The 19,497-nt window shown below is 36.9% G+C and overlaps 1 protein-coding gene across 4 annotated transcripts in view; it reads left to right on the plus strand.

Annotated features, from left to right (window-relative positions):
- The window catches only part of ablim3 (actin binding LIM protein family, member 3), a 351,872-nt gene that overhangs the window by 279,242 nt on the left and 53,133 nt on the right, over window positions 1–19,497 (plus strand). For 3 of the 4 annotated variants that reach the window (XM_043703814.2, XM_087995439.1, XM_087995437.1), the window contains 3 exons: window positions 1,716–1,845; window positions 11,545–11,634; window positions 14,107–14,160. In XM_043703814.2, coding sequence (XP_043559749.1) covers window positions 1,716–1,845; window positions 11,545–11,634; window positions 14,107–14,160 — 274 coding nt within the window. The remainder of the gene's footprint in view (window positions 1–1,715; window positions 1,846–11,544; window positions 11,635–14,106; window positions 14,161–19,497) is intronic. The other variant, XM_087995438.1, reaches the window with a different exon arrangement.

A 19,497-nucleotide genomic window follows, 5' to 3' on the forward strand; every position in this document is an offset into this window, starting at 1 on the left:
ATGATTATAAATCTTATCTCATAATCCTTCCCAAAACCCCTCCTTCCACAGAAGTAAAGCTCACTGGTCTATAATTACCTGGGTCATCTCTGCTGCCCTCCTTGAACAAGGGCACAATCCTCCAATCCTCAGGTACTAAACCCATAGATAATGACGACTCAAATATCAAAGCCATAGGCTCTGCTATCTCCTCCCTAACTTCCCAGAGAGTCCTCGGATAAATCCCATCCGGCCTAGGGGACTTGTCTACTTTCACTCCTAGAATTGATAACACCTGTGCGTAACTAACCTCAATCCTTTCTAGTCTAATATCTCGTATCTCATTCTTCTCCTCTACAATATTGTCCTTTTCCTGAGTGAACACCGATGAGAAATGTTCATTTAGCACCTCTCCAATCTCTACAGGGTCCACACTCAACTTCCCACTTCTGTCTTTGGCTCGATTCCTACCCTAATCATCCTTTTATTCCTCTTATCTTATAATCAGAACAAGTTTACAATAATTGTTATTTTCTATACCTATTTAGGTTTGCCTTTTAATTTGCAAAAATCCAGAGTAGCAAAACAATCAATATTGTATAATCTGTACCTGAAATAAGTGTTTATTTTTTTCAAATCATGTATGAATTCTAGGTATGCCACCTAACAACTAGGATATTTTCTCTTTACCAATCTGTTAGATCTCTGATCTAATCTAATATTTGTGAAAAGCCAAGGTAGATAATCTTTTACCATAGTACATTCAGTACAATGCATGTACCTCCTATTGTGGCAATATTATGTAGTCTATGAGTTCATGTATTTGTTTCCTCTCTAAAGCAAATTATCCACCACTTTTTTTCCTTTACTGCAGTGTGAATTTCTTGGCTGAGTGAATGAATAGGTCATCATGACCAGTGTCACTGCTAATGTTAAATGTTGAAAGGTGTAGGAAAGTTAAACGTGCTTTCAGTTTTCTCCTTTTTCCTGTGAAAAGGTTTCACCTTTGCTTGGTAACACCTTTAGGCTGCTGACAATAAATTCATGAGTCTCAGATGGACACTCTCATCTAAGCACTGAATCTAATTAAAACTACAGACAGTTTCAGTTCCAGAGGGACTGTACTACTGTGTAAATTACAAAGTTCAAATATAATATTAAGATACAATCAAACCTTTAAATTGTGACATCCACAGAAATTATGTTGACATATCTCCTGAAATTAGCAAACTTTTATTGTGACAATAAAGTTGCAATATTAAATCTGCTATAATAAGGCAATGCTGCAAGACATTTTTGTGCAAACAATGTTACTTTAAACATCAGAGTAGGATGTGAGACTCCTAAACGATTGCATTATATTTCTGTCCTGTTTAAAATCTGAACATGTCTTATAAATCAGTTTGGTAAAGTTATAAATGTTCCAGTGTGTTATACATCAATCTATTCAGTTCAGATACCGCTACAGTTAAACATAGGTTATCAGCAGTATTCTGACCTACAGTGAAAATGTTGCTAATGTATAGATTATTGTATTTTTATCCTTTAAACCTTGATAGATTTTACAGATCAAACGGTAATCATGCCACTAAAATCAATTCACAACATTCTTTGGACAATCCAACGTCCATTTCCTTAGTTATTGTGTTTATTGTTAGTAGAAGTGAGTGCTTAACTGCTAACTTGGTACCGAAACTCTAAATCATGCTAAAAATGTTCCTGCTATCTTATGGTAGGACTTTTATGATGGGATTGATTTAAGACAGAGGAGATCTTCCAGTCCTGGATACATTGACTCTCCCGCGTACAGTCGACAGGGGATGTCTCCCACAATGCCTCGATCACCTCAACATTACCACAGACCAGGTAATGCATTTTCTTGCAGCAGAATATTTATCCAGTGAATAACCTTTTGAGTGTAACAATCAATAGTAACATTCAATTTTTTAAAAGTAAAACTCAACAAAAATAAACTGTTTTGTATTAACTGCCACTTGATTGATCTAAAAAGTGCAATATCACTTAAATTGAACAATAAGCAACTGGGGTGTTTCCAGATATAAACTTTGTCGTAATGTTTCAGCATCTTATAAAACATAAAATGAGAAACATGTAATTTCAGCCTTCAGCCAGAAAAACGTTTGTGGAATAGAAAGAGTTGTTTCAGGGTGAATGTTTTGATTATTGTGTATGCAGACAGGCAATTAGTATTTCCATTGCCCAAATTTATATTCAGCTAAATGAATAAGTCATTTGCATTCAAAATGTGACATTGCACTGTGCTTTAAAAAGGCACTCCAAGATGAATAGCTCAACCAATACAAAATTTGCCCCATAAAAATTGAATTGTATCTTTTTCAAACTAGTCACAAATAAAAGAAAGTGACTGCACTGAAAAATATTCAAAGAAAGAGCAACGAACCACATTTGCATTTCATTTCATAAAACCATTTGGTTTTACCTTGCTTACAAGCAAGAAATAAAACAGTACCCAGTCAGGCAAATCAATGCTGACTATATGTTTGTCTTCAAAGTGTGCTTGTTCAGCAACTGAAGTCATTTAGACACTGTCATAAGTGTTTTCGCTAGTTCATACTTGTTAAACTCAGATATTCATTTAGAATTTGTATGAAAGTAACAGTTGGGATTAAATGTCACCTTCTATGACATGAGTCACATTTGAACATAGAGAAATCAGATATTAATTGAGTTGGACACTTAAATATTTTAATAAATTACCAAAGAGCTTTTGCAGAATCCATTTATTTCCTCCAAGACAGCAAATCACCAACTAAATAAATTCCCAATGGAAATCGACACTGTGATGACCAAAATGGCCACCAAGTTTATTTCGAAAATACCTACTACATACCAGAAAGATCTTGGCATCAGTCTCAAATCTGTGCAGTGAAAACACATCTCAGCATTACAGGAACTACACTTGGTCTCCAAGTACTTACAGTAGTGGAATATCAAACAGAAATTCTGCTTCAGATAACTTTCGAGTCAACACGAGCTTAAATGTGAATGGATTGATATTAGTTGAGAACAGGATCATAAGAACATAAGGAATAAGAGTAGGCATTTGGTTCCTCAAGCCTGCTCTACCACTTAATAACATCATGGCTGATTTGATTCTGACTTTAACTCCACTTCTTTGCTTGCCTCTATAACCTCTGACTACCTTTTAGATCAAAAATCTGTTTGGCTCAGCTTTGAATGTCTAGTGGTCCAGCACTGCTCTCTTGTGTAGTAAATTCCAAGGATTATTTAACAACCATCTAGAAAAGAAACTCCTTCTCATCTCCATCTTAAATAAGAGACCCATTTTGTTGAAGTGCCAAGATTTCCTCATCATTTACGCTGAAACCCCCTCAGAATCTTATGTTTCAAGAAGATCTCTATTCATTCTTCTAAACTTTAATGAATATATGCCAAGACAACTCAAGTTGTCCTCTTAAGCTAACCTCTTCATCCCAGGAATCAACCAAGTGAACCTTTTCTGAATTGTCTCCAACACAAATATAACCCTTCTTAAATAAATTGTCCAAATCTCAATTTGTTTCCAGTTAGCAGTTAACAGAAATCTACAGTTTAAATTTAAACTATTTCAACTTTAAACCGGGTTTTAACAGTGTATACTGAAAGAAAAGTTGGGGTAAATTATATAAGATGTACGTAGGTTGGGTGAGTGGGCAAAGATCCGGCAATGGAATGTAATATAGAAAAATGTGCAATTACCCATTTTGGCAGGAATAATAAGATCAAAGTGTAATATCTAAGTGGTGCAAGATTGCAGAACTGAGATACAGAGGGACTTGAATGTCCTCATGTAATTTAGTTTGCAGGCATAGCAAGTAATTAGGAAAGCTAGTAGAATATTATCATTTATTGCAAGGGGATTTGAATACAAAAATAGCAAGGATATGTTTCAGTAGTACAGGACAATAAAGTACTGTGTGCGGTATTAGACAACTTATTTGAGGAAGAATGTAAATACATTGAAAGCAGTTCAGACAATTTTTATCAGACCAAGTTATTTTAAGAAGAAAGGTTGGACAGTAGTTGACTTCTATCTGATAGAGTTTAGAAGAATAGGAGTTGACTTGATTGAAATATACAATATCTTGAACAGTCTTGATAGGTTAGATGTGTAGAGAATGTTTCATCTCAGGGAAGTCTAGAACTTTAAATTGTTTAAAAATACACCATTGCTCACTTTAAGCAAAGACAAAGCAATTTTTTTCTCCGTGTTGTGCGTCTTTGGAAATCTCCTGAAAAGGCAATGGAAGCAGAATCTTTGAATATTTTTAAGGCAGAGTTGGAATGATTCTTGGTAAACAAGGTTGTAAAAGGTTATCGGGGATAACAGGAATATGGATTTGAGATTCCAATCAGATCAGCCCTAAATGTATTAAAAGGCAAAGCAGGCTCAAGAAACTAAATGGCTTTGTTTGTATGTATATTCATATAAGGAAGACAAAGCTTTATGCAGTGTGGTGGGTGTGCTCTTACCAATGTTCTACATATTTATAACAGGACTTGCGCACATTTTTTTACTACATCTTTTATTACTTCAACAAAAAAGACCTGCATCCCATTTACAGTACCTGCATGCTGACATTTTCTCATTCATGTACATGAACATTCAGATGCCACAGCATTTTTCAGTCTCTCTCAATTTAAATAATTTTTTTTATTCTTCTCACCAAGTTGGAAAACTTCATATTTTAATCAATTGGCAAACTTTTACCCACTCCTATAACTTACCTGTATCCCTTTCCAAATTCTTTGGAAAGAAATCTCTGTTCCCCCTCATGTGAGTCTGGTTGTGAGAAGGTGGGGTGATAGTGTAACTGAACCCCATTGTCGTCTTGCCTCCTGCAGAGTTAAACCCATGGTTGACCACCTTGCCCGACTGCCAGTTGGGGCTCTCAAGTGGCCAGGTAATGATCACCCAGAGGCCTCTTCTTGCCACCAGGATTAACCCAGGTGCAGGCAAGCCTGTCACCATGCAGCGAGTAAAATGGCTAAAACAAAGTAGGCAAATGGTCATCTCTGTATGGAGGAGGGAAGTCCCTTGATCAAATGCTGAGTTCCTGACAGAAGCATTGGATATTGGAAATAGGAATAATGCATTGAGAGAAACCCTATTGTCTGTCCTGCCTTGATGCTTTTTGCCTCTCTTCATGCAATGTGCTTCTACAAACCTCTATCCCTAACACAAAGGCACACACCCCAGCACAACTATCAGGCATCCATGGCCTGGGTTGCTTTGTGATTCTGGGACTCTGCTTTTTGTCATTCTGGCATCAACCACTGCCTCTCCAGAAGTGCAGCAGAGCCTAAGAGATGCTGGGATTGGCCGGCAGCTCTTAGTGGGTGCGGCTTCCATCTCTGGATTTGTGACTGCAAGAGAAGGCCCACTGCCTTATTGGCTTATTGTTTGGGTGGTAATATCAAGAAGAGGGAACACTGATACCGTGCCAGATCTCCATCCAACATTTGAGAATCAGTCATCTCAGACGTTGTAATATTGTTTGTCATCCTCACAACTTTGTTTTCTATTTACCGTTATGTTGTCAGAAAATTTGCTATAGATTTTGAATTGTATGTATAGATTGTAATTACCTGATGTCTCAATACTAATTTTGTAGCTCTCCAGAATTATTGGTTTGTCAATCCAGAAATGACTCATTCATTCCAACACTGCATTTTCTATTAATTAGTAAGTCATTGATTCATCCTCAGTATCTAGTTGGCTGAACGGCTGGCTTGTGATACAGAGGCATGTCAACAACATAGGTTGAATTCCCATTTAAACTGAGGTCACCATGATAACTTTGTCATCTCAAACTCATCTTTTGCTCTGTAGTTACTGTGTATTTGCCTTTATTTAAGTTTAAGTTTCAGACCCAACCTCAAGCTGAATGTGAAATTTGATGATGTCGTAATGACTTTTGTCTAAGGAACCTTTACGATGCTCATTTCCAAATTTAAATATTCACCCTGTGAGGTTTCAATATTGATTAGGTGCTAAATAGGAATTAGGAAAGAGGTCATTCAGCTGTTCCAGCCTTTTCAACTAGATACGATTGATCTGTACCTTGCCTCCATTTACACATCTTGGTTTCTTGCTACCTGACAAAAACCTAGCAATCTCCATTTCAAATTTTCAGTTAAACTATCCTCTGAAGCTTTTCAGGAGAGTTATTGGGGAATGGTGAAAGGACTTCATGGAACTAGGAAAGAATGCCATCAAATGAAGGTGGTGGAATTATGCAGGGAAAACCAGTTTCTAGTATTTATCCCTGGGAAAAAAAATGGCAAACTGAAGAATGATTCTGTTACTTAATAAATATTTACTTCTAAACGTGACCAAGGCTTTTTAATCAATAGTGAGGTTTAACTCACATTACTACTGGGGATTACTTAGGTCAAATTCATGGGAATCTGTGTCCTCTATATTTTTAAATCTGAACTATTAGTTAGCAACTCTTGAAAAGTTTGACTATAATTCCACTGCCAACATAAGGCAGCAAGACTTAGTAATGAAAAACACCAGGCCGGTCAATATGTGTCTCATTGAAGCCAACATCAATGAATAGCTTTAGTTGTGAAGCACATGGTAGACACAAAGTTTTCCCACTTCATCACAACATTCATCCAGAATTCTTTGTAGAACAAAGAAATACAATTAAAACAAAGCAGATATTTCACTGGATACAGAATATTCACAAACTTCTTCACCTGCTAAGGCAGGCATTATCTCCCTAGTATCACATTCTCTTTCATAAATTAGATTAAAAATTGTACCTCTAAACAAATACAACTGCAAGTAGATGTTACATTAACAAATCCACACCAGAATTGATAATTTACATCTGTCTTCTCCCATACGTTTTCATATGCGTTTACTTATCAGATTTCAGCTATTACCTATCTCTATGGGCCTATCCAGCTGTTTTGAACTGCATTAATGTCGTTTGTGTCAACTACTCCTTCTAGTCATGTGTTTCACATTCTTACCATTCTTCATAAGGAGAGTTTTCGCTTGGATTTGCTACTGGATTTACTTTTTTTATTCACTCGAATGTGGGTATCACTGGCTGGCCAGCATTTATTGTCCATCCCTAGTTGCCCTTGAGAAGATGGTGGTGAGCTAAACTAATGACAATCTTACATTTATTACATGTAGTTTTGGACTTTCTGACAAATAGAAACATTCTCTCACTGTCTACCTGATTAAACACTATAATTATCATGAAGACCTCTATTTTTCTAGGAACAGAACTTTAGACCGCTCAAGTTTTGCAACATATTTGTGAACATTTTTTTTTTACACTACCTTCAATGCCTCACTTTTTACAATCAGATTCATATGCAAAACTCAGAATATAACGTAACTGCGATTTAGCATAACATCTCTCCTCTCCTTTTAATTCTGACCTTCTAGAATTGTAGCTCAGGTCTAATTTTTGTTTGGCCTTATTAACCAGGAGTATTTTTAGCGATTTGTGATTCTAGATTTTAAGATTTTATTTGAAAAATCTAAACTACTCACAAAGACAGTGATTATTTCAGTGTAGTAATTCCCTAATCCCCATTACAATTCCCCAATTCCTTTGTTATAATATTTTAATTACAGTTTATACATACTTATATAGGGCCTTGTGGTGCAGGGGTAGCATCCTACCTCTGGACCAAAAGCCCTGAGTTCAAATCCATTACTCTGGAAGTGTGTCATAATGTGTCCAAGCAGTTTGTTTTATTTTAAATAAGTATGCTTGCTTAAAGGTGGTTACATTTTCTACCTTGTTTCCGAGTGAAAACACATTAAGCTTTTAAAGTAAAAACATGCCATGACTTAGTAATCGGTGAAGAATGGTTTTTCACTTTTCTATTTAGGTATTGAGATAACTTGAAGTTCTGCTTGATCACTGCTGGGTAATTTGTATGAATGCAGAATTTAACCTCAAGTGATTAAACTGGAGGTGAACAGTTATGTATAGTTTACCTTCTGATACTCATCATGTGCATAAATTGCTACCCACAGCTATTTTTGACAAAGCCAATCATAAACTGAAAAAACAACACTTAGTACCTCTCAAGAGCTGTCATAACTTGAATAACAGCAATTTTCAGCATATTGGATGGTAGAATTGAGTGCTGCATTTTTCTCTTTGCGCTTGTGAGAACAAAGAGCAATGTAAAACTGGAATCCTGCAGAAAACTGTTTATATTTCATTCTCCTTCCTGAATTCATATTTAATCAATAATTTATAGCAATCCAGATTGATGTGGAAGTACTTTAGCGTTTGCATTGACCTCAGCTTATCCAACATATTTGCTTCTTAATCCATACTAAAGGAACTTGTTGCTATAGTATTCATCAACACATCTTAACATTTCTTTTACGTTTTGCGTTTTCCAGCTTGTGAACATTTATTTTCTCTTCAGGCTGTGCTATTTCTCAGACTATTTACAAGGGGTATCATTTCTTTTATCCAACTGCACTTCAATCTCTCAGGCCCTGAACTGGTAACAGTGGAGTGCATCATCACAATAATAAGAGTGTTGTCTTCACTTTTTAACTTAAGCTACAAAATTAGCCATCTGTTTTTAAATTAACATTTGCTTCTCACTGGCATACAGTTTTGGCCATGCTTATTATACGTTGAAGTCTTTTACAGAGCTGTTTATTCAAGTACCTACTGCTGATTTTAATGAAAATAATATTTGGTCATACATGTTCATGCAACACCAGTGTAATTTACAAGATTAGTTATCCACTTAGTTTTGCATATTCAATTACATTTATTGAGCCTACTAGTGGGGGTATGAATAAAGACAGTGCATATTGTTCTTACTGTTGTTCTGAATGTGTATGCCAAGTAAGTAATGGAATTATCTTAAAAAATCTTCTTATCTCACCTGAAGCATTTCAGTATTTATGAAGACTCCCTACAGAAGCAAGTTACTTTGTCTGGGTCACATGAAGCTACTGTAGGTATCTTGGGTTGGATCATAGGGATCACTCTCAAGAAGGAAAACAGATGAATAGACCCACTCAACAGGGTACTATGCTATCACTACCAGAAACCCATTCCCATTCCACCACCCAGGTTATAGGCAGCAGGGGAAGTGTCAGGTGAGCCACTTGCCAGTGGACCAATTGAGCTGTCTGTGAGAAATTAATGCACAATTTTACAGTTTTACAGGGAGTTTTAATCCCATGGGTTGCTGGTCAATGAAAGGGTGAAACATCCTTTCTGAACTGATCAGAGAACCCCCACCAAACCACAGTTTTGTCCCTGTCACTCTCGTCATCCAATATCCCCCACACCTCCTTCCTTATTTGGCCCTGCTGCTTGCCCCACGGAGAGTTGAGCTTTACCTTTGTCTCAAGCTATGAGGTTCATTTTTCTCTCATGCCTTCTGCAATACCACCATTGATCTTGGTATGTCAGAGCTGCTGACCTCTAATTGGGCTGTAGCTCTACAGAGAAGGCCAGGAGTCCTACATATTTTCTGAACAACCTGTTTGGAAATGTGATTCCACATCTGGAGCAGGTAGGACTTCAGCCTGGTTCTCCTGGCCCAAAATTAGCAATATTACCACTGTGCCACTTTGGGTCCTCCAGGGGTCCTACTGAATAGTAATTAAAGGACTATCACCTATAGAATTTTATCAGGGCCAGTGGAGCTTGGCTCTCCCTGACTTTTATCCCAGTGTCTGGGTATCAGCTTTGGGACATAATCCAGCCACTTGCTTCTGAAGGTCATTGCCTAAACTATGACCCATTAGTCCTTTCTATAACAGGTCTAATGAAATTCATGCTATCTCATATCAGTTTATTGATCAATACATTCAATATAGTTGCAAATTCAATTTAATTACTTTCCTTGGAACACCCATTAGACTTAGTCATACAGCATCGAAACAGTCCTTTCGCTCCAACCAGTCCATGCCAAACATAATCCCAAAGTAATCTAGTCCCATCTTCCTGCAATTGACCCATATCCCTCCAAACCTATTCATGTTCTTGTCTAAGAATCTTTTAAACGTAGTAACTATGCCTGCATTCACCACTTCTTCAGGAAGTTCATTCCACACACAAACTTTATGATATGGTGCAGAAAATTTCGGGAGGATAGAAATGAATCAGCCAAAGACAGTTTTCTATAAAGGGTCTGCATTCTTTTGGTCATACTCATTTTGACTTCACTTTGCTGACTCATCCACTTGGAAGCCATCACTTTTCATTTCTATGATGGTCAAACTCCAGTGTTCTATTGCAATGCCATCACTCAACACATGGGACATCAGAAACCCTGCATATTTTATTTAATGTGTCCAATTCTCCTATAAATACTACACCGGATGAATGGAGAACTCTTTAGCCCGAAATCTATAGCACCTGCAAAAAATGTTATAAATTAGTGATATTTGAAGAGTTTATGGATTTAAATTATTTAAATACACTTCAGCTTTCAATAGTTGCTGCAAAATTGGGTACTGGCTAGTTTTTTTTTAAAGAAACTAAATTGCTTGACATAAAATTTGGAAAGGTGAAATATTATTGAACCATTAAACACTGAAATTTATTTTAAAACTTTGGGATAACATTGAGTCATTAATTTGAAGGTTTGCCTCTTAAGTAGTATTATGCTAAAAAAAGTATAATTCTTAATTTTGTAACCTAGTTAACAATTATTTACATTGCTTTTGGCATTTATTATCATCTTTTGAAGTTAGAGTTGCTCTATTTTGTAAAATCTATGCATAGTTATAAATACATGACTGTTCGAATAGAATAAAATCTATATGCTATGAAAATGCTAGATTTCTTGACTGAAAGAAAAGCTGCTTTTAAGTGTCTTGGGAGGCTTGAGGTCAACTGTCAAAAATAGTGTCAAATGTTGCAATGAGGATTAGATCATTATAGTTTCTGTTTGACCTAAATTTGAATTTGATGTGACAAGGTGTAAAAGGCAATTGGAAAAAGCATTCTTTGCAAAGCCATCTTATGTGAATAAGAATATGTATAAGTGAAAATCCTCATTTTCAGCTTTGATGCTTCACCTAGTAAGATGCAAACAATCTGGCCAGGAGCTTCATTTACCATGTGTTTTGGCAAGGAAGTCACTAAATATCATCTTTGACATAAAAATGTGATTGGGGGGGTATAGGTGAGGCAGTGAGTGTAATGAAATGGGGAGTATGAGTGAGTCTTAGAGGCTCTTGTGTTATCCAACAAGTTTTGAAATCCTGTGATCAATTTCCTGACATTTTGAAAACAAATTATTGTTTATAATTAAAATAAAGTGGTGGATTCTGAATTACAATAGTAATTGTCAACCCTCTTATGGAAATGTAACAGCTGTTACAGTTTAACCAGAACTGGCTGGACTCACAAAAGCCAATGGTGTGACTTCCTTGACAGTGCAAGTTCCTTGCTGAAAGGACATGGTACTCTGAACAGATTACTCATTCTTATTTGCTTCAGAGCTTTTGCCTTTGATTTATTTGTTTTTTGCTGCCTTCTTTGCAATTCTTTGGAGGCACTGAAAGTGGCCGGAGTTCACCTTATTATACCCAGCTAGACATCAAGCCAAGCCCTGCTCAGACACCTACACATTTCCATATACCAGGTAGGAGCTTATGCACTCACTGGCATGGCTTGAATGCTGATACTGCAAATAAATGGCATTTCCAGTTTACATTAAACTAATATGTTCAAATGTAGGTTCTCACATAGCATAAAAATACAAAATCACAGATGGAGCAGTGGCAAATGCCATTTATTCGGGCACAGTGACAAAATATCTTAAGCTCTTTGAAATTGGGGTGTGACTTTTTAAATCTATTAAACATTGGCCAGTAAGTAGAGAATAAGTGTGTAGAAGTGAGTCCGACAAGTAAATTGTATTCTTTAACCAAGCTGAGTAAAAGTCATGTTAAGACTTATGGAAGACTTTTGAACAGCATATTCCACTCCCAATGTTTTTTGTCTTTCGCAAAGAGCTCTTAATTAACAAAGAAATGTTATTAATGTGCATATTTTTTCTGCAAAGAACTTGAGTTCTGGGAAAGGTTCTCTCGGTTATCAATTACTTAACCCTTTGAAAACCATGGTGTCATTTGGAGAGAGTTAATGCACCTATTTTCATGCAATCGACAAATTGAAAAAGCTTGAGATTCAAGATGAGGCTGTCTCTTTCTTTTTTCAAAGAGTAAGAGTTTGTCTCCATGGCTGCCCTGATTACCTTTCATGATATCTTGAAAGATATTGGATATCCAACATGCGTTGAATTTCTCTACATGCATTACAATAAAATATTTCATTGGGCAACATGGTGGTACATTTCATTGTGGTGCCAGGGCAGAATATAACTATAGTTTTGTAACAATAGTCACAGCTGTGCATGTAGGAAGACCGAGAATAGGCACATTACAACAAAATGTAATGAAATTAACTATGCAAATTGCATTGCCATTTATCCACATCTACCTGAGGAAAATAGCATCAGACAAAAAGCATGTCACCAAGCACCCCTACAGTTGGGGAATATGCTTGATCTAGTGAGAAAAGAAAAAACTTCACATTCAGCTTAAATAATGGCCTAGAAATTCGAATGGAATAATTGATCTTCATTGCAGCAACATAGATTGGAGTTGCACATAAAAGCCACGTGGAAATCCTGACACAGCTGACTACACAGAAATTGGCCAAGAAATTTTAAATTCTCATGGGACAATTACCTAGCATCTGTAACCACCCCAAAGAAAGGCCCTCACTCTGAGTTCGTCAGAAATTTTAAAAGATTTGCCACTGATCTATGCTTAATATTTACTCAAGAAAATTAGTGGAATTAAAACCTAGGTGAGGATTAAAATAACCCCCCCCAACTCTCAATCCATCAATGACTTCCCTCCCACTGGGTAATCCCTGCTGGTCTTCAACAACCCAGGTGCCAACACTCCCATTTGACTCTACCAAATAACCCACCCAAGCCAATGCCTTGACCTACCCTAAGCATTTATCCACTTACCTGACATCCTAATTAACTCGTTACCCTCTTGGCTTCCTATTTCCCACTATCCGAGCCCCTCAGCCCACCCACCATCCTATCCACCTGAAACCCTATCCCTTGCTTACCATAACCTACAGCCTTACAAGCCCTCAACCTAACTGGCAACCTACCCACCTAGCATGCTAACCCCCTTATCCACCTGACACCCTACTCCCATACTTACACACTTAACTTTTCTCAGTAGCTTTGAAAGTGTCTCCATTCTGACAACTTATTGCTATCTTCCTACTTTTACATCTGTATATCTGATACACAACTGATCATGCCTGACTTCGCAATATAATACTGTGAAGTGAGTTAATAATCAGATTTGTAAGTCACTTTGTGTTTTGTATGCTGAATCATGAGTTGAATAGTTTTTGTATCAAAAAAAAATCATCCAGCATTTTGTTAATGCCATAGAAGTGCTAATACTCTCCTTCATTTATTTGTTGGCTTTCTGATGGTTTCTTTTCAGTGAAAGTTACTCAATAATACGATCAGACATGTACCATTACTAAAATGAAATACTAATCTCCAATTGTCACATCCTCATGCTGCTGCATTCATTGGATTTGCTTGAATTGTTTGTAAGGCCACCTTCATAGCATATTTAAAGTGTGCACTACATGAATACAATGAATATTATGTTCAAAATTCAATGAAAAACATCTTGGAAATAGAACATTACTAGTATTATGAATCAACTAACATCATTAATAATGTTGAAATTTGACTGTTGACACACTGTTGTTTGAACAGGGGTAAATAGTCAACTAAATTGATATGGTTATCAGATTTATGATTGATTTCAACTCCTGCAGCATGAATCTGCAATTTAAACAATTATGTCACTGGACCAAGATAAATATTTTTATAGACTACTTGTACACTGTTAAAATCCTATAATTAGCTCAAGCGGGCCTCTGTTGGTCAATGCAATTTCAAAATACTGTACTGTTTCAGCATGATTCACAATTTCAGTTTAATACATTTGCAGCTTATATTTGTTGATAACGGCTATCCTTGCTTTCTTCTCTTTTCCTTTAGCAAGCGGAGAAATCACTAATATCTACAGGAAGCCCCCTATCTATAAGCGACATGGTACTATCAGCTTGACTCTTATACTTTTAACTCTTGCAATGTTTACGTTTTTAATAAATGTGGGAGTAGAACTTGCCTTTACTTAATACTGTGAAGCCCAGTTAAATCAAAGCTCGTGAGGTAAATTCAAATTTAAAATCTCATACAAATTTGAATTGATGCTGTGAGCTTGGTTGTACAATTTAAACTTTTAAAGTAAATTATTTAACAAATTGGTACTCATTTCCCTTGACATTTAGAGTACTATTCAGAAGAAGTAAAACATCTAATTTATATATCACACATTAAAAAATAACATACTGACTTATTGTAATAATTTGCTTTAACCCCTGTAGAAATACAATAAGTTTCAAATAAAATTACGAATAATCCTTGAGACTAATCCTTAGGTGTGATTTGTGATGTGCTGGTAACAAAACAAGTTGTTGGCACTGCCTGTCTTTGTGGTTGAATTGCCTAGTAATACATGAATCCTTGTTCTCTCTGTTGTCTTAGGCATGATCTTAAAATGTTTTTCCCTCAAATTTCCCTATACAAAGATTGACCCAGTGAATGACTTTTTAAATCTACCTGTAATCTTTCTAGACAGCTACATGTTATGTATGCAAGACAACATTTTCCCCTATCATCTTATAGATGGATATCTACTCAAAACAGTCAATACAAAATATGTCCTGTATTGTTTCAAATCATTATGGATTTTATTTTCAATAATAGACTCTTTTAATGCAAATCCTTTCTTTGTCCAATTAAAAACAGAAAATGCTGGAATGCTCTTCAGGCCAGGTAGCATTCAAGGAAGAAGAAATAGTTAATGTTTCATCCCGATTACTTTTCATCAGAGTTACGGCATTTGATCGATTTTGCTCTTGCCTTTTTGTCCAATCTCATATTGAAGAAAGGCAAGAGACAACTTGTGATTGAATAAAACAAAGAATTGTAGATACTGGAAATCTGAAACAAAAAACAAATTGCTAGGGAAGATCAGGCTTGGCAGCATCAACTTCATCAGTTCTGAGGAAAGGTCACTGGACTCAAAATGTTAACTTTGCTTTCTTCTCGTTAGATCCTGCCAAACCTGCCGAACTTCTCAAGCAACTTACTGTTTTTGGGATTTAATCCATTAAGTGCGCATCAGAAATATGTAGTTTAAAACAAAACTTCCTCCTCAATGAAATATCTGATAAGTTTTAAGGTATTATTTTGCTAGTACAACTTCATTTCAAAAGGTATACACAATGCAAGGAAAACCATTGTTTTGTGCTTTTCTGTAACTGGTATATAGCAAAAAGAAAACTTCTGTAGTTCATCCACAAGACATGATGCAAAATAGAAATTAGTTTGTAAAATTTTATATCCTGCCTAGCCAGACAATGAAAGTGATGTTTTCTGTTCAACATATATTTTCTTATTTATCCTTTAACTTGTTCTCCTTATTCTGCTATCTTCCTGCCTGCTAACCACACCTTGGCTCATCATTGTTCTGTAAGTAAAATTCTCTGCTTTAAAATTATACCTATTTGTTCAATGTCTGAAATACATTGTGTCTTTTTTAAAAAAAATGAGAGCATCCATATCTATTGTTTTCTGAATCACAATTTTAACAGGAATCCAACTCTAGTTGTGAAGGTGGTGTCAGGTTAACTATTGGGGATAGAACGATTAGAATCCTAGAATCCCTAGTGTGGAAACAGGCCATTAAACCCAACACATCTACATCAACCCTCTGAGTATCCCACCCAGACCAGTTACCCCTGACTAATATATCTAACCTACACATCCCTGAATACTGGGGAATTTAGCATGGCCAATTCACCTAACTGGCATATCTTTGACTGAGAGAGGAGACCAGAGCACCCAGAGGAAACTCACACCGACATGAGGAGAATGTGTAAACTCCACACAGACAGTCACCTAAGGCTCTAATCGAGCCCGGGTCCCTGGAGCTGTGAGGCAGCAGGGCTAACCACTGAGCCACTGTGCCACAATTGTGGCAGGAACTTGTTGCCAAATGAAAATTATATCAAAAATGAGATTTTTCTATTAATTGCCCTTTGTGACTTTTCTGTAATGTGCCTAAGATTGTTAATTGGGAAATAATAATTGCAACTTCAAATACATGTAACTATTTGTTTAATATTATGGCAGAATCCACTTTATATGCATGTCTTAAGACTTGTCCTTGTCAAGTCTCATTATAGTGGGGGATGTATTATCTGTAAAACGATAGTTGAGGCACCTATCACTTGTAAAGTTATGTTAGCAAGCAAGAATAAGATAATAGTTTGCTATGTTTGCACTACAAATAAACAAATGGACTATTAGCTTTAAATTCAATCTAGTATAATGAATAGTTGACCGTAAATTACAGAAAGAATAATGATCAAACATTTGTTACACTTCCAAAAGTGGTTGTGTAAAGTGTTAATTTTTAAAAATATTCATTCATGGGATCTGTGCATCAATAGAAAGGCCTTTTTTTTTACCCAGCCCCAATTGCCCCTTGAACCAAGTGGCTTGTTAAGGCCACTTCAGAGATTATTTGGAGTCAATTACATTGCTATCACTCTGGAATCATATATAGGCCAGATAAGGTAAAACAGTAGATTGCCTTCTCTAAAGGGCAATAATAAACAAGATGGTTATTCATGACAATCAACAATGCTTCTATGGTTACCATTGGACCATTTTCATTTCAGACCGTTCTTGAATTCAAATGTCACAAACTGCCACAGTGGGATTTGCATCCAGGTCCCCAGAACTTTGGGCCGGGAGTCAGAATTCCTAGCTCAGTGACATTGCCAGTTCACCAACACCTCCCACAATAAGTGTACAATAGTTGTTTATGCTGTTTCTAGACTATGTAAGTCCATGATTGTAATTATGAGGTCCACTTAGCTCTAAATATTTTAATAATAGCAACACGATTTAAATGTGAGAGGATTATAGTAAAGCAATGGAAATGCTGAAACTCTGTAACAATTCTGATCTTCATGAATACCTGTCCACACAAAGTTTTTTTTATTCATTTAAGGGATATGTCCATTGTCGATATTGCCATCTCTAATTTCTCTTGAGAAGGTAATGATTAGTTACCTTCTTGAAGTGTTAGTGCATGTACAAACACAGTGCTGTTGTGGAGGGAGTTCCAGGATCTTGGCCCATGATACTGACAAAGTGATGTTATACTTCAAGGGAGTGAATGGGTTAGTGGGGAACTGGCAGGTTTTATTGTTTCCATGTATCTGGTGCCCTTGGCTTTCTAGGTGTTAGAGGTCATAGGAAGATACTGTCTTTGGAGAATTGGTGAATTTATGCATTGCATCTTGTAGCTGGTACACACTGCTGCCATAGTGCTTTGTTGTGGAGGAAGTGAATGTTTAAGTTATTAGTTGGGTGCCATTTAATAAGGCTGCTTTGTTCTAAATGGTGGCTGAAAAATGTGTTGCTGGAAAAGCACAGCAGGTCAGGCAGCATCCAAGAAGCAGGAGAATCAACGTTTCAGGCATAAGCCCTTCTTCTGGAATCTGAAACATCGATTCTCCTGGTCCTTGGATGCTGCCTGACCTGTTGCGCTTTACCAGCAACACATTTTTCAACTCTGATCTCCAGCATCTGCAGTCCTCACTTTCTCCTTGTTCCGGATGGTGTCATGTTTCTTGAATGTTGTTGGACCTGTACTCATCCAGGCAAGTGGGAAGTATTCAATCATCCTCCTGATTTCTGTTTGAAGTTGTTGGTAGGTTATGGGGAGTTAGAATATTAAGTTACTCACCAGAGTTCCTAGCCTACCATCTGTTCTTATACTCAAGGTATTTACATGGGTGGTCCAATTCAGTCAGTATTCTGTCCTAAATCCTAGGATATTGATTGTAGAAAATTCAGTGGTGGTCATGCTGTTACATGTTAAGGAAAGGTAGTTTGGTTATGTCTTGTTGGAGATGGTCAGTCCTGATTCCTGTGTGACACCATGTGTTACTTTCCACTTCTCTGCCCAAGCCTGGCTATTCTCCAGGTGTTGCTGCATATACGTACGGACTGCTTCTATTTCTTAGACATTGTGAATGGTGGTGAACATTGTACAATCATCAGTGAATCATCCTACCTTTGACAAAAAAAAAAGTAAAGAACTGTGGAGGCTGGAAATCAGAAACAAAAACAGAAATTGGTGGGAAAACTCAGCAGGTCTAGCAACACCTGTGGAGAGAAAGTAGAGTTAACATTTCAGGTCCAGTGACCCTTCTTCAGAACTCACCAATGACAGACGGATGGTCATTAATGAAGCAGCTGAAGAGGTCATGTTTGGGACACTCCCTTCCTCAGGAACTCCTGCAGAGATGTCCTGGAACAGAGATCATTTATCACCAAGAAACACAACCTCTTCTTTTTTGCTAGATTTAACTCCAAGCAACAGAAATTTCTCTCTAATTCCCATTGACTTCAGTTTTGCTATGGCTGATTGATGCAAGGAGACTGGAATTGAATGCAGTATTCCAAAAGAGTACCCTCAATCTTCAGCAAATTGATGGTAGGCATCATTGACAGCACTATCAAAAGGCATTTGTTCAACAATAACCTACCTCTTCAGTGACACTTGGTTTGGGTTCCATCTGGCACAATTAGCTTGTGATCTCAATACAACCTTGGTCCAAACATGAACAAAAGAGCTGAACTTAGAGGATGACTGCCATTGATATCAAAGCAGCATTTGACTAAGTGTTGCATCAAGCCGCCATAAAATCTTGGGGATCAATTGGCCTTACCAATGTCCTTTACAGCTGCAACAACTCCTATACTCAATGTACTGATCAATAAAGACAAGCATACCAAATGTCTTCTTCACTACCTTGTTTAACTGTGACTCTAACTTCAAGGAACTATGAACCTGCACCCTAAGGTTTTTGGCAACACTCGCTTAGGCCTAACCATTAAGTGTCTTGGGTCCTGCCCTGGTTTGCCTTACCAAAATGCAACACCTCATATTTATCTAAATTAAACTACATCTGTCACTCTTCAGTCCATTGGCCCATCTGATCAAGATCCCGTTGGACTCTGAGGTAACCTTCTTTGTTGTCCACTACACCACCAATTTTGGTGTCATCTGCAAAGCTACTAACAATACCTCCTATGCTCAAATCCAAATCATTTGTATAAATGATGAAAAGCAGTGGAATCAGCACAGATCCTTGTGGCACACTGCTAGTCAAAGACCTCTAGTCCGAAAAGCAAAACTCTACCACCACCCTTTGTGCCCCAACTTCAAGCCAATTTTGTATCCAAATGGCTAGCATTTCCTGGATTTCATGTGATCTAATCTTGTTAACCAGTCTACCATGT

Source organism: Chiloscyllium plagiosum, unplaced genomic scaffold, assembly GCF_037043375.1.
Source record: "Chiloscyllium plagiosum isolate Xiang-an unplaced genomic scaffold, Cpla_swu_hap1 HiC_scaffold_16, whole genome shotgun sequence".
Classification (NCBI taxonomy): domain Eukaryota; kingdom Metazoa; phylum Chordata; class Chondrichthyes; order Orectolobiformes; family Hemiscylliidae; genus Chiloscyllium; species Chiloscyllium plagiosum.